This window comes from Pangasianodon hypophthalmus, chromosome 12 (genome assembly GCF_027358585.1).
Source record: "Pangasianodon hypophthalmus isolate fPanHyp1 chromosome 12, fPanHyp1.pri, whole genome shotgun sequence".
Lineage (NCBI taxonomy): Eukaryota > Metazoa > Chordata > Actinopteri > Siluriformes > Pangasiidae > Pangasianodon > Pangasianodon hypophthalmus.
In genome coordinates, this window is record NC_069721.1 from 9,255,913 (window position 1) to 9,270,202 (window position 14,290).

Below are 14,290 nucleotides of genomic sequence, written 5' to 3' on the forward strand. Positions count from 1 at the left end.
GCTACTTTCATGCAAGCCTACACTGTTAACTGTAGGATTTTTCAAAATTGAAAGTTCTGCTAATACACACTAGATCAATGAGACAGAGTGATGTTTCTGCATCTCTCTTATGCTTTTCTTTCTTACGTACTTTATTCCCCCAAAGTGTGCACTTAATCCAAACCGGAAGACATTCATCTGTAAACAAATTATTATTATTTTTTTTTAAAGTAACTGAAAAAAAGATTTTTGTGATTTGCTCCAACTGCACGTAAGTGAAATCCCGTAAGTGAAATCTGCTGTGAAATTTAATGAAGTTCAGTTAATCAAAAAGAGCTGAGATACTACAGAGAAACTATATTATTACCTCAATTAATTCTCAAAGTTGTAAAAAACACATAATTATTTCATGCTGCTGCTTTATAAATGCAGGGGAGTGAGCCGAGCTAACTGATTGCCAGTTGTGTTTTAGCTTGTTGTGCTTTTTTGAGTCTACTGCAGTTTATTATGTACATCTCAAAAACCTTTTTTTCATAGATTTAGTGTTCTTTCTTTGCCAAATTCTCCTACGTTTTCTTTATTTAAAGACATTCAAGAAAAAAAATAAATATTAATCACTAAATAGGCCTTAAACTGCGTTCATTGCCAAAGATCAGGAAAGGATTATGAGCTGTGTAAATGTCAGCCGAGCGTGTGTAGGCATCCAGCTCCTTCTTTAACGAAGAAAGAAAAAAGCTCATTTTTTTAATGAACTTAACCAACTACCTCATTATTTGCCTGAAATTATGAATACATTGTCTCATTTTAATTTTAATTAAACCTGCTGACTTGTTAATTGTTTGCTTTTCCCATGTCTGGGGAAATTGCATATCCTATACAACACAGACCTACTTAGTACTTACTGGCTCATTATGGAAGATAAGGGCTTCTTTCACCTTTTTAGCTAAAGGTTACTGTATGTGTAAGGTCAAGGTCAATGGTGTTTGAATCTAAGTGATTTCCAATAGAAAGCCAAGATAGCCTATGATAGATAGGTGGAGTCTGCATTATTAATGATGTTATAAAGGTCTCCATAAATGGACCAAGTCCTATAGTTGTTCATTTATTGCCTATGTTTTGGTCAAGATAATAAACAACATATGGATATTTTTTTTAAATAAGCAGGGATAATTGGCATGTCATATCTAAATAAATCCATATACTTACTAGGGATGTAAATGAATATGAATATGAATACTTATGAACAGATCATTTGTTTTACATGGATACAAATACAGATACGACTAGGAGGAGCACTTACCACAAATCATCTGGGTGAGATTAGAAGTGTGCGTCAAGACTGTGATCCTGAAAAAAGTCATGCAAGTAGGAGGTTTTTATTTTCATGCAGGCGTGACTAAGCGATCAGATATGAATGTCTCGACACAAAAAAAAGATGCAGTGCATTTACCATATTCATTCATTCATTCATTCATTCATTCATCATTAATGAGTGCCTGGTCAGAGTTGTGGTGGTTTGGCTAATTGTTAATTTATTTTTTGGGGAGACAGAACCAAGTACATTAATTAGAAAATATTGTGGGATTCATATTTAATTAAAAAAATAATAATAATAATTGAAAATAAAAACTTTCTGATTAAGGCTATGGCCACTTTGGATACAGATACAGATATCTGTGTGTGTAAGGTGTTTGTATGTGTGTGTTTGCATGTTTGTAGAGCGGTATCTGTTTCATTCTCAAACTTTGTGTATGGATCTATCCTGTCACAGGAGAGTTTATTGCATGTGATGCCAAGGGGTAGCAAAGTTAATCCACTCAGACCTTTTTTTATATTTGCTGCTTGCAGATGCAGTATGTATTGATTACTGTCGTCTTTGGGTTGTCTGAAACACACAGCTCGTCTAACCTGCGCTTCTTAGCCTCACTTACTTTTCACACAGGTCAACGGTTTAATCGCTGCCTTTTTGCTGTTGTTGTTTTTCAGTCGAACCTCACAAAGCAGCAAAATGGCTTCAAGATCACTTTGAAAACTCTGGAAGACAACCTCCTCTCACGCCTGTCTTCAGCTTCTGGAAATTTCCTGGGAGACACAGAGCTGGTAGAGAACTTGGAGATAACCAAACGCACAGCTGCTGAGATCGAAGAGAAGGTTGTTCAGTTCACTCAGTATAAATATAATCACAAAGGGGGATATTGTCAATTACATGATGGTAAAGTGTTTCATTAAAGGAAAAGTCCACTCTGAAACACATTAAATATGTTTAAATGATTAAATTAAATATGGTTTAAGTGGTGGTGGTGCAAATTTGTTGGTTGAAGCAAGAGCTTCTTTTCTCACTCACAATTTTCCAATGAGAAATCCAACATAAAAAAAAAAGTGGAGCCAAAAAGTTTCCTTTTGGTAACTAAAGTTAAGGTTAAGATAAGATTTAAGTGTAATAGATCATTAATTATTGGATTAATAATTGTCACTGGAAGGTGCTCATGAAGATAATAAGATGTGTGTGTGTGTTTGATTGCAGGTGAAAGAGGCAAAGGTGACAGAAGCTAAAATCAACGAGGCTAGAGAGCACTACCGTCCGGCGGCTGCCCGTGCGTCTCTCCTCTACTTCATCATGAATGACCTCAATAAAATCCATCCCATGTACCAGTTTGCGCTCAAGGTAGCCCTCACTACTGACCCTGAGCTTTATGTGCTCTCTCTTCAAGCACAAGTCACTGTCACTGTGCTTCCTCTGCCTCACTCTTAGAGTTCTGCCTCCTCTGGAATGTGCTCTCTCGCTCTTTCCGCTGTTGAAATATGGCATTTAATACACTGCTCTGTCAGCATCTGCAAACAATCATGAGCTTGCTGTAATGAAATGGGAAGTTTGATTCTGACAAGGTGTCAGCTTTCAGAAGAGGAGTTCCGTGAGCATTAGTGGAAGATAGATTAAAAACACTTAATTAAGTTGCTCGTTGTCTTTGTTCAGTGACATTCTCATATTTTGAGACGTGCTGTGACAAAATACAATCTTCAGCTATCACAAAATAATTGCTTTGTTCTTTCATACAAATTTATGCAGGGGAAATGAGAATGAGCATAAGTGCGTACAAACTTCCATAAAAGCTGCCTTCTAAAATGGCTCATTTAATGCTGAGCTAAAATGGCCCAATGATTAATTGCTCAGCAATGCAAATATTTGGAGCTGGTTTATGATCTAGATTTTTGTCTCCTTGCTTGTGTGTGTGTGTGTGTGTGTGTGGGTGTGTACTGTCAGGCCTTCAGTGTGGTTTTCCAGAAAGCTGTAATGAAGGCAGCCCCAGACGAGGTGTTGAAGCAGAGGGTTTTAAATCTGATCGACAGCATCACATTCTCCGTGTTTCAGTACACCACCCGCGGCCTTTTTGAATGTGACAAACTCACATACACGGCGCAGCTCGCATTTCAGGTGGGGTATTTCCCTCATTAGATCTGTCAGTGTCTTCATAAGCATCTTTTGCCTAACATTTTTTCTCAATTCCTCGCTCTCTCTCTCTCTCTCTGTCTGTCTTGTCTCCACAGATTTTAGTGATGAATAAGGAAATCAACACTAATGAGCTGGATTTTCTGCTGAGATATCCCGTCCAGCCTGGTGTAACATCCCCTGTCGACTTCCTGTCTCATCATTCATGGGGAGGAATCAAGGTAAAACATCAACAGTCATTAGATGCATGCACTGAGGTGTCATTTATTTCTGATTTGTTTCACACGAAATCTGTAAAATGTGTACATTTGTACCTTAGAAGATGACTTGCATCACAGTTACATCACCCACCCAAGTATGCGCAGGAACCTGAGAAAAAAAATTATTCTTCATGTATGACTCAACCCAGGTGTTCTGGACATTTTCCTTTTCAGCCATTTTTGGAATGTCAGATGCACATGACACACAGTATAGCATTAGTGCCGAACATCTCCAAGGGCGAAGCAGAGCAAAAGTTTACCCACTTGTCAGATCTGATAAGCAGTACGCTGAATCATAATGGCAAGTACATCCCTGATGCTTTCAAAGCATGTTAATATTTAAATTTCCCTTAATATAAAGATACATAATTTTAGAAGATGTTCTAAAATGACTGTTTTAGTTTGCTTAACTGTCTAGTCCACCAGCTGCAATACACAATCACTGGCTGGAGCCATTATGTTTGGATTATATATAAAGTAACATTGTGTGTCTATTTGAGAAATAAATACAACATTTTAAGACAGTAGAATAAATGTAAAGTTAGACCATATAACTGTCATATAGGCTAGAACAGTAATTTGAAGAAAAAAACTTATTCATACAGCTTGAACTAGGATAAAAACTAAGCTAAATATTATATTTACTAAGATACATGGTCAATATCACAAATTTGCTTACATTTAAATAGAGACCTAGAAATTGTGTAGAGTGTTGAATATTAAAATATGATAAGATATTGAACATTTGAATTTGAACATTACTTTCTTTGTTTTAAATATTTCAAAATTATAAAACCTTCTTTTTATAAATTATAAATTATTTATAAATTATAAATAAATAAATAAATAAATAAATAAATAAATAAATAAATAAATCAATCCTAACATTTTTGATGTGGTCTGCTGCTGTAGGAACACCTGCACATTCATGCAGTTATCTAATCAGCCAATCATGTGGCACCAGTGCAATGCAAAAAATCATTCATATACAGGTCAACAGCTTCAGGTAATGTTCACATCAAACATCAGAATGAAGGAAAAGTGTGATTGTGACATGGATGTTGGTACCATTCGGGCTGGTTTGAGTTTTATTTCATACACTGCTGATTTCTAGAGTTTACACAGAATGATACACTGCCTAATATTGTGTAGGTTCCCCTTGTGCTGCCAAAACCAAAACAGCTCTGACCTGTCGAGGCATGGACTCCACAAGACCTCTGAATGTGTGTTCTGGTATCTGGCACCAAGATGTTAGCAGCAAAGCCTTTAAGTCCTGTAAGTTGCGAGGTGGGGCCTCCATGGAGCGGACTTGTTTGTCCATCACATCCCACAGATGCTTGAACGGATTGAGATCTGGGGAATTTGGAGACCAAATCAACACCTTGCACTCTTTGTCATGTTCTTCAAAACTATCTTGAACAAATTTTGCAGTGTGGCAGGGTGCATTATCCTGCTGAAAGAGGCCATTGCCATTAGGGAATGCCTTTGCGATGAAGAGGTGTACCTGGTCTGCAGCAATGTTTAGGTATGTGGTACATGTCAAAGTAACATCCACATGAATGCCAGAACCCAAGGTTTCCCAGCAGAACATTGCCCAGAGCATCACGCTGCATCCACCAACTTGCCTTCTTCCCACAGTGCATCTTGGTGCCATCTCTTCCCCGGGTAAGCTAGATGCACACACCCTGCCATCCACAGGATGTAAAACAAAACATGATTCATCAGACCAGGCCACCTTCTTCCATCGCTCCATGGTCCAGTTCTGATGCTCACAGGCCCATTGTAGGCACTTTCGGCGGTGGATGGGGCACCATTTGCACTCCGACAGATCTGTGGCTATGCAGCACCATACACAGCAAGCTGCAATGCACTGTGTGTTCTGACACTTATCTATCATAGCCCTTGTGAAAGTTGCTCAGATCCTCATGCTTGCCGATTTTTCCTGCTTCCAATACATCAACTGAGAACTGACTGCTCACTTGCTGCCTAATATATCCCACCCCATGACATGTGCCATTGTAAAGAGATTGTTATTCACCTGTAAGTGGTTTTAATGTTATGGCAGATTGGAACATTGATGTGTGTGTGTATATATATATATATATATATATATATATATATATATATATATATATATATAAACATGATCAGACATAACATTATGACCACTGACAGATGAAGTGAATAATATTGATTATCTCATTACAGTAGCACCTGATATATTAGGCAGCATGTGACCAGTTGGTTCTCGAAGTTGATGTGTTGGAAACAGGAAAAATGGGCAAGCGTAAGGATTAGAGAGACTTTGACAACAGCCAAATTGTGTTGGCTAGATGGATCTGCTGTTAACGTCTTTGTGCCAGATACCACAGCACTCCTTCAGGGATCATTCTAGTTTTAGCCCCTACATTTTTTTCCCACACAACTTCCAAATAGTTTGTTATGAAGACAGAGTTTATTTTCAAACTTGACAACCACAAGAAACAGGTAAACTCTGCAGTTCTAAAAATTGTGATGTTTGGGCTTTTTTGTCCTTTGCCATCCTCTGCACTGCATGGGCTGACAGTGTGCTCATGGGTCCAATTCCTGGTAAACTTCCAGCTGTTTCAGATGTGAAACTTTTTGTTATGGCCCTAATTGTGCTTAAAGACATTTTAACTGCTTGTGTATTTCTTTAACCATTATCTGATTTGTTCAGGTGAACTACCTTCTGTTTTTTTTTTGTGTTAAACTTTGGTTTTTCACATGGTAATGGTGACAAATGGATTTTACAAGTGTGCAACCTCATATTCATACACTGCAGGGAAACAGGGTATGGGTAACAGAGTTCCAAAGGATTGAGAGCAAATGAAAAATAATTTTTCAAGAATGACAGTTTGTTGTCGATTATAGAAAATATCCAATATAGGAGTGTCAATTACTTTGGAACATATATTGGTTATATATGTTCCAAAGTAATTGACACTCCTATATTGGATATTTTCATTAATCAGTATAGGAGTGTCAATTACTTTGGAGCATATATTTTTGAGAGAAAATATTACGATTTCTCCAGTTGTCTGAAAAAAAAATTATTATTGTGTATTATTTTTTTTTTATGGCTGTTTCTCTCATTTTTATGAACATTGCCCATAATTCTGGAGCCCACTGTGAATAAGAAAGTGTTTCACAATACGAAGGCTTTCCTTTTGCAGCATCAGCACTTTGCAACTCTTCATTGTGAAGAAACTTGCTAATGTTTACTCAGCAATTTAAACAGTATAAAGACAATTTGCTTTGCCATTATATTAAATTAACACCCAAACACCCACCCCCAAACCTCCCTGGGACTTGTGTTGTTGCCAGCCCTTTTTTCTTTAGCAGTTCGACATGGCTCATTCAGCAATTATGGCACCTGCATGCATGTAATATACAATGCAAGCCAAGTATTACAAAGGTATTATAGTGTATAATGTGCTTTAATCTATTATAAGGACCTGTGAAATTGAATTGTAGGTGCCTTGTATTGCACACTCTGTTCATCAAACTATCCATTCATGACCAAAAAAAAAAAAAAAAAAAAACACAAGCAAACGACCATAATAATTCAACATTCAGTCAGAAGAACACGCTGGATAAATCTGATCATACCCAGTGATATACCTAACCATTGCCTTTTGTTTCCTTTGCTAAAAGGTTATTTTATTTTCATATATGTTATAAAATTAATTGATAAAAATTCACTGCTGAATCTGCAAAAGATTTCTATGTAAATAATTACCATTGCTACTCACACAGTTGGGGTCATAAGTTTATATGCTCCTTGCAGAATCTGCAAAATGTTAATAATTTAAAAAAAATAAGAGGGATCATAAAACTTGCATTTTGTTTTTTATTTAGTACTGCCCTGAATAAGCTATTTCACATAACAGATGTTTAAATATAGTCCACAAGACAAAATATAACTGAATTTACTCAAATGAACCAGTTCAAAAGTTTACATAGTCTTGATTCTTAATACTGTGTGTTGTTACCTGGATCATCAGTGACAGTTTTTATGTTTTGTGATAGTTGTTCATGAGTCCCTTGTTTGTCCTGAGCAGTTAAACTGCCCACTTTTCTTTACAAAAATCCTCCAGGTCCTGCGCATTCTTTGGTTTTCCAGCATCTTCTCCATATTTGAGGGGGATGTAAACTTTTGAACAGGATGATCGGTGTAAATTGTTATTATTTTGTCTTCTGGGAAACATGTAAACATCTTATGTAGTTTCTGAAGGGCAATACTAAATGAAAAAATAAGATCTTTTAACGAAATAATAACAACATAATCCTGTTCAAAAGTTTACATCCCCCTTAATGTATCGTGTTGCCTTCTGAGCATCAGTGAATGTTTGCACCTTTTGTAATTGTTGTGTACGAGTCCCTCAGTTGTCCTCGGTGTGAAAAGATGGACCTCAACATCATATAGCCGTGTTGGAAAGGGGTCAAATATGCAGAAGATGCTTGAAAAGCAAAGAATGTGCAGGACCTGGAAGACTTTTCTGAAGAACAGTGGGCAGTTTAACTGCTCAGGACAAACAAGGGACATATGAACAACTATCACAAAACATAAAAACAGTTGTTGATCATCCAGATAACAACGCACAGTATTAAGAATCAAGTGTATGTAAACGTTTGAACTGGTTCATTTGTGTAAATTCAGTTATAATTTTGTCTTGTGGACTATATGTAAATATCTGCTAGCTTATTCAGGACAATTTTGATGATCCCTCTTATTTATTTATTTTTTTAATTATTACCATTCTGCAAGGTGTATGTAAACTTATGATCCCAACTGTACATGTCCTTACCATCATTCAACAGAGATACTTAATGACCTCAAAATATCAGTGTTAAACTTTGACCAGGTTCTTTGCTCTCAACTTTCTGACCTGTCGGTGTTGTAGTTTTAAGGGCGGTGCTGTTGATGTGTGTTCTGCTTTATAGCTCTAAAATGAAAGTAAGCATGATAAGTACAGTTAATTGCAAACATTTGCATACCTTTAGGATAAAATTTAGAAGAACTTAATTTAATTAATTTAATTAATTTAATTTAATTTCTAGCAACATGACATTTGGTGTGATAAATAGATCATACAGTTCATGTTCATTGATGTGTATTAATAGTAGGAAAAACAAATTGATATTAGTTCAAAAGATTGCATGTCCCTTTTTGAATGTGATATAATTATTCTTTCATGACTTGTAGGACCTTTTTATACCATGGCACTGGTGAAGTGTCAGACTCCTGAGTCTGACTGGTCATAAGGTGTTGATTAATATTCTATAACAGCATGGTTCTAACATTAATTACAGCTGCTCTAAAGCAACTATAACAGGAACTAACTCATTTCATGGAAGTTCCAATACATTAAATGTAACTTTAAATGGACAAAATGTATGACAATTAATTGACATAGTTGACAAATTACTGTGGCATAAGAGGAATAAACAATTTCAGGACTAGTTATTGGAAAATAATTAACTTTATAACTACCTCCAACCTCTTTGTGGATCCTTTGATCCTCTAACCAGGTGGTTTATGTTTTGTCTCAGGCACTTTGTACAATGGATGAATTCCGTAACCTGGACCGGGACATCGAGGGCTCAGCAAAGCGCTGGAAGAAGTTTGTGGAGTCGGAGTGCCCGGAGAAAGAGAAATTCCCTCAAGAGTGGAAGAACAAGACCTCGCTGCAGAGGCTGTGCATGATGCGAGCGCTACGACCCGACAGAATGACGTATGCCGTCAGGTCAGTATCACATTTATCAAATAAGAATGAGTCGAGCTAATCAAACAATAAGGTGTTACTTAGTAAATAGATTTTATTATGAATATGTCATCACTGTACAGTCTGTAAAACCTTGATTGTCTTACCCTTATCTGGTTTGAGCTTTTTATATTCTAGTTCTTCACATGCATGACTCAGGTTATCCGAGGCTGGAGAATTCTGATTAGCTGGCTTGAGGCTGTAGTAAAATCTGTGGATATCTGTGAAGTAGGCAGATGAGTAGGCAGAGAATTGCTCTACAGTTAAAAAAAAAAAAAATAAATAAAAAAAAAACACATTGTGTATATATATATATATATATATACACAATCATGTCCTTTGGCTTAAGAAGGACCATACTAATCTTACAAGAATGATCCTTTTGTAAATATGCTGTATGCAACTGACAGTAGAAGCAAATGGCTTGGAAATTTTACTCCTAAAGATGTTTTACTTTGTTTCATGAGCACAACTTTTTTTTAATCTATGCACATTTTATCTAAAATGAGTTAGTGACATGTATCATCATTTAGAACAGGCAGATTATAGTATATAATACGTGCATTCTGAATGAAAGACCTCTGTTTCTCTGGACAGAGATTTTGTGGAGGAAAAGCTGGGCAGTAAGTATGTGATGAGTCGATCAGTAGATTTTGCTGTCTCCTTTGAAGAATCCGGAGCTGCCACACCCATATTCTTCATCCTCTCTCCTGGAGTCGATCCACTAAAGGACGTGGAGAAACATGGTACACTTGCTTAGACTTCTTTTTCTGTTTTCTTAAACTTGACAGTTTTCAGATGAAACTTTTTAATGGCCTCATGTTCAAATCCATGGTGGCTGATCGACTGCTGTTTTGGGAGATGTTTCAGAAGCAGAAAATACCAGTTTTCGTTTAAAAAAAAAAATAGACGTCTTGTATCAGGAGGCCAGCGCTGGCTGTCCATGCATCATGTGGTTTGAAAGGGTACATCTTATAAGGCTCCGGGAGGAGTGTTGAGATCGATTAGGCATGGCTGTGTGTGCGAGTGTGACTAATCGAATCATAGCCAAAGTGCACTGCAATCAATTAGTGAATGCTTGTCTAAAAAAAGATCCTCTGACAATTGTAATTATACTGAGTGTCTATATATATGAACATATGTAAAGTAGGTTTAAATTAAGTAGTTCCTATGAGCATTTGTAAAGTAGCTGCTAAATGATATTGTATCTTGCAGGTCGAAAGCTGGGCTACACGTTTGACAATAGAAACTTCCACAACGTGTCTCTTGGCCAGGGACAGGAGGTGGTGGCTGAAAAAGCTTTGGACCTAGCTGCACAAGAAGGCCACTGGGTAATATTACAGGTAAAGAGACACAGTTTGGTGTTTCAGCTCACTTTTATATACACTGCTGACTTTACAGCTAAATCATTCACTTCTTGCTGCCCTTTTAATAGCAGTTAACCTGCATTTAGCTGATCAGCAGCAACCTCGTCATGGGAATTCAGTTACGAGTTGTAAGTATGCTAATGTCTTGGTCAGCACTGTGTGTCTCACCCAGTCGCCCAGGCTTCCTCTCTAGTGATTAATGACTCATTTGGTCTGCCAGAATAGTGGGGGAGAGGAATGTGTCCTTACTCCAAGCCAGCATGATGGCCCAACCCCAGGGAGAGAGACGCACTTCACTAATGAGTCTATTAGGTTGCTTCTACTCCATCCAAATGTCAGTGTGAAAACATTCTCCGCTCTCCTGCCCAGCTGCTTATTATGGGTATTAGTTTGGAACCCGTCCAGCTGCTATTGAAAAATGACATATTTGCCAAATGCATATGGTTTGACAGACAAAGGATCAGTATGCTAAGAAAATGCTGTTTTGAATACGGGTAATTTACTGGGTTTGGGTAAATACCGTGGTAAGAGCAACAAAAACAGAATGTATCCACACAGATGGATTACATTGCCGTATCTCTTTGCAACAGGACTGCATTTTTACTTTCTAAAGAAGCACTGGTACAGAATCCTAATGGCTCTTATTGGCAGCTGGAAATGGCAGCAGTAGGCAGAATGTGAGCGTTCTTTCTTTAAGTCCCTGAGCGTCTCTACAGCATATCACGTAGCTCGGGGACTGCAGACGAGGAGACTAGTGGTTGTTTAATTACTTTTGCATAACAGTGCAGATCAATGCATTTAGAGGAACTTCTTCCCCCTCCCATAAGAAAGCTTCCACCACCCCTCTCCCTCCACTAACTGCCCACTCCACCATCCATCCGTTTCACAAAAGTTCAGGGAAGCTCAGTGGGTCAATGGAAAGTTCCCCTCCACTGAAGGTTAATTATATTGCAGCACACGGAGCCCAGTGGACCAAAATGCAGAAATCCACTTGCTGTGAAGAGGCAATCAATTGCAGAGATTGGAAGAGAAAATCCACAGTCTTGGGAATCAAGTGACCTAAACTGGATGTACCCCTCTCCCTCCCTTGCCTCATGTTCTGAAATGTACTCTTAAAGGCCTACAATGAGCTGTGTATAGGCGAGCATCAGAAAGGAACAAGGTGAGATACCTCAGGGCAGGAGAAAAGCATTATTGGAGAAAAAGGCTGCCATGGCAGCATTCAACTTTTAATGAGTTTTCAAGAAAAGAAGCAATGCCACACACTACGGTTTACTTCCAGACTGTGTCACTGATTAGCACCTACAAATCACACTTACATTCTGGTGCCATTTTGATGGCAGTGTGTACGTCAAAGTCTCATCAGCATAGTGAAAGGTGAATTCTGCAGTTAGTGGAAGCTGTCATTTTACTTAGATGCTCAAGTTCTGTTCTGACGGCACCTTTTTTTTCTGATTATTTAATTATGTTGTTAACAGGTTATGCCTAATGAATCAGACACAGTAATTGTATAATCACTTCATACAGCTCCAAAGCCGCTGATTGCAAACTCCGACACATCTCCTCTTCCATGAATGCAGACACCACAGATGTGGCGTCTCCCTGCTGGGTGAGTGCTTGATAAGCCAACGTGTTTAGCCAGGGGAAGGCGAAAAAGGACACACTCTGCATGCTGGCAAGCCGCAATAACGCGCAATAACAGCAAGTACGCGTTGTTAACAGCAATCAAAACACCTCTTCTCCGACAGTGCAGATAACTTTCTCTCGTCTCTAAGTGCTGAGAACATTGAGGGTCGGCACTTTTCTTTCACAAGGAATTCATTTCCACTTGCTCTCTGTCACTCTGTGCCCTTTAGGAACAACAGTTTAATTTGGAAATTGTTTTGTGCTCTATAGTGGTGTGGATCATTTTCACCCTTTTGTGGCCAGTAATGTGGATATCCTACCATCTTCCGTTGAAATTCAAATACTGTGTTTAAGTGCTTTTCTAGGAAAATGATTTGACCAAAACCAGTATTTTGGTCCCTGGATATCAATGTGTACTTTTTTTGTACACAGTAATTAGAAGAAATCTTTGCAGAGTCACTGTTGGTGGATCAGTATTCAATTCACACCTAAGTGTTTCTATGCTTAGACCTTGCTCATTTTTATTCCAAGCAAAAGAAAGAGTACTTCAGGACCTGCTGTTAACAGAACTGTTCAGCTGGATGGTTAATTCAGCATCATTTCACTGGTGCTTGTCCTCTGTCTCATAGTCGAGTCTGTAAACAAAGTATGTGGTTGTCAGATCAAAGTTTTCCAGCTCAAACATGAAAATGGGCTACACATGTACAGTATACTCTAGATATTTTGACTTTTCTTCCATGATTAAGCATTCTGTCATTGCCATTATCATCTATTCATACATACCATCATTTGAGATTTGGATAACACCATGACACCATGACTTGTTCCTTATCGTACTGCATATTCATTTCTCTTTCGAATCCAGAACATCCACCTGGTGGCCAAGTGGCTGGGCACTCTGGAGAAGAAGCTTGAGCAGCACGGCGATGCCAGCCACCAAGATTTCAGAGTGTTCATCAGTGCAGAGCCTTCGTCTTCCCCCGAGGGTCACATCATCCCACAGGGTATTCTCGAGAACTCCATCAAAATCACCAACGAGCCACCGCTGGGCATGCATGCCAACCTGCACAAAGCCTTGGACAACTTCAACCAGGTACACCAAGACAAGTAACATATGGTACATGTGAAACATATGGAGTGGCAATATTCTATCTGTCATATTACTAGCAAGATTTTTCAGACACATTCAGACCAAATCCAATTACAGATGTTTGTTTTATGCATATCTAAGACAGAATCAAATAACTGAGTGCCTTAGAAATAGCTTTGTCCCTCTATCTAGACTACTGTGCTTATCATCGTGGTAATCACAGTCGACTGAATGATTTGGGATATTGTCATAGCTAATGATGATTAAAATTCTGCATGTCTTATCAATGAAACCCGACCGATGCCATTACCCTAGAGCTTGCTCTGAACTCATTTTGTGCTTGCAGAGCTGATGGTTATCTATCAGATAAATGCTATAGCAACATGCTGCCGTTGTAGCTTTTCTCTGTTAAATGGCTTCCGCTCCAGTCATGTATGCGCCTTGAAAGCAAATCAATGCTATAGAAAAAGAAACATGACCTAAGTGTGTCACCAGCTCTAGGAAGCTGCAGTAATATCCATAAAATGACAGCTGCTTTTATAGTGACCTTTTCAGCAATCAGAGCAACCTGACAGAATCAGTTTCGTCCTATTGGAGCATTGATATATGCGATTGATATCAGTTGTGTACACTGCTCGCACCACCTGACCCAACACATAATTAAACAAAAAATATTAACAGCAGCGATATTTTTGTGCACTGGAATGTATATATACACTGGAATATTCCAGTAA

The 14,290-nt window shown here is 38.1% G+C and overlaps 1 protein-coding gene across 1 annotated transcript in view; it reads left to right on the top strand.

The window, feature by feature from the left end:
* The window catches only part of dnah9 (dynein, axonemal, heavy chain 9), an 89,859-nt gene that overhangs the window by 61,585 nt on the left and 13,984 nt on the right, over positions 1-14,290 (top strand). The window contains exons 56-63 of the mRNA XM_034309459.2: positions 1,966-2,130; positions 2,504-2,644; positions 3,242-3,412; positions 3,526-3,648; positions 9,262-9,455; positions 10,071-10,219; positions 10,689-10,816; positions 13,332-13,559. Of these exons, the coding sequence (XP_034165350.2) occupies positions 1,966-2,130; positions 2,504-2,644; positions 3,242-3,412; positions 3,526-3,648; positions 9,262-9,455; positions 10,071-10,219; positions 10,689-10,816; positions 13,332-13,559 (1,299 nt within the window). The remainder of the gene's footprint in view (positions 1-1,965; positions 2,131-2,503; positions 2,645-3,241; positions 3,413-3,525; positions 3,649-9,261; positions 9,456-10,070; positions 10,220-10,688; positions 10,817-13,331; positions 13,560-14,290) is intronic.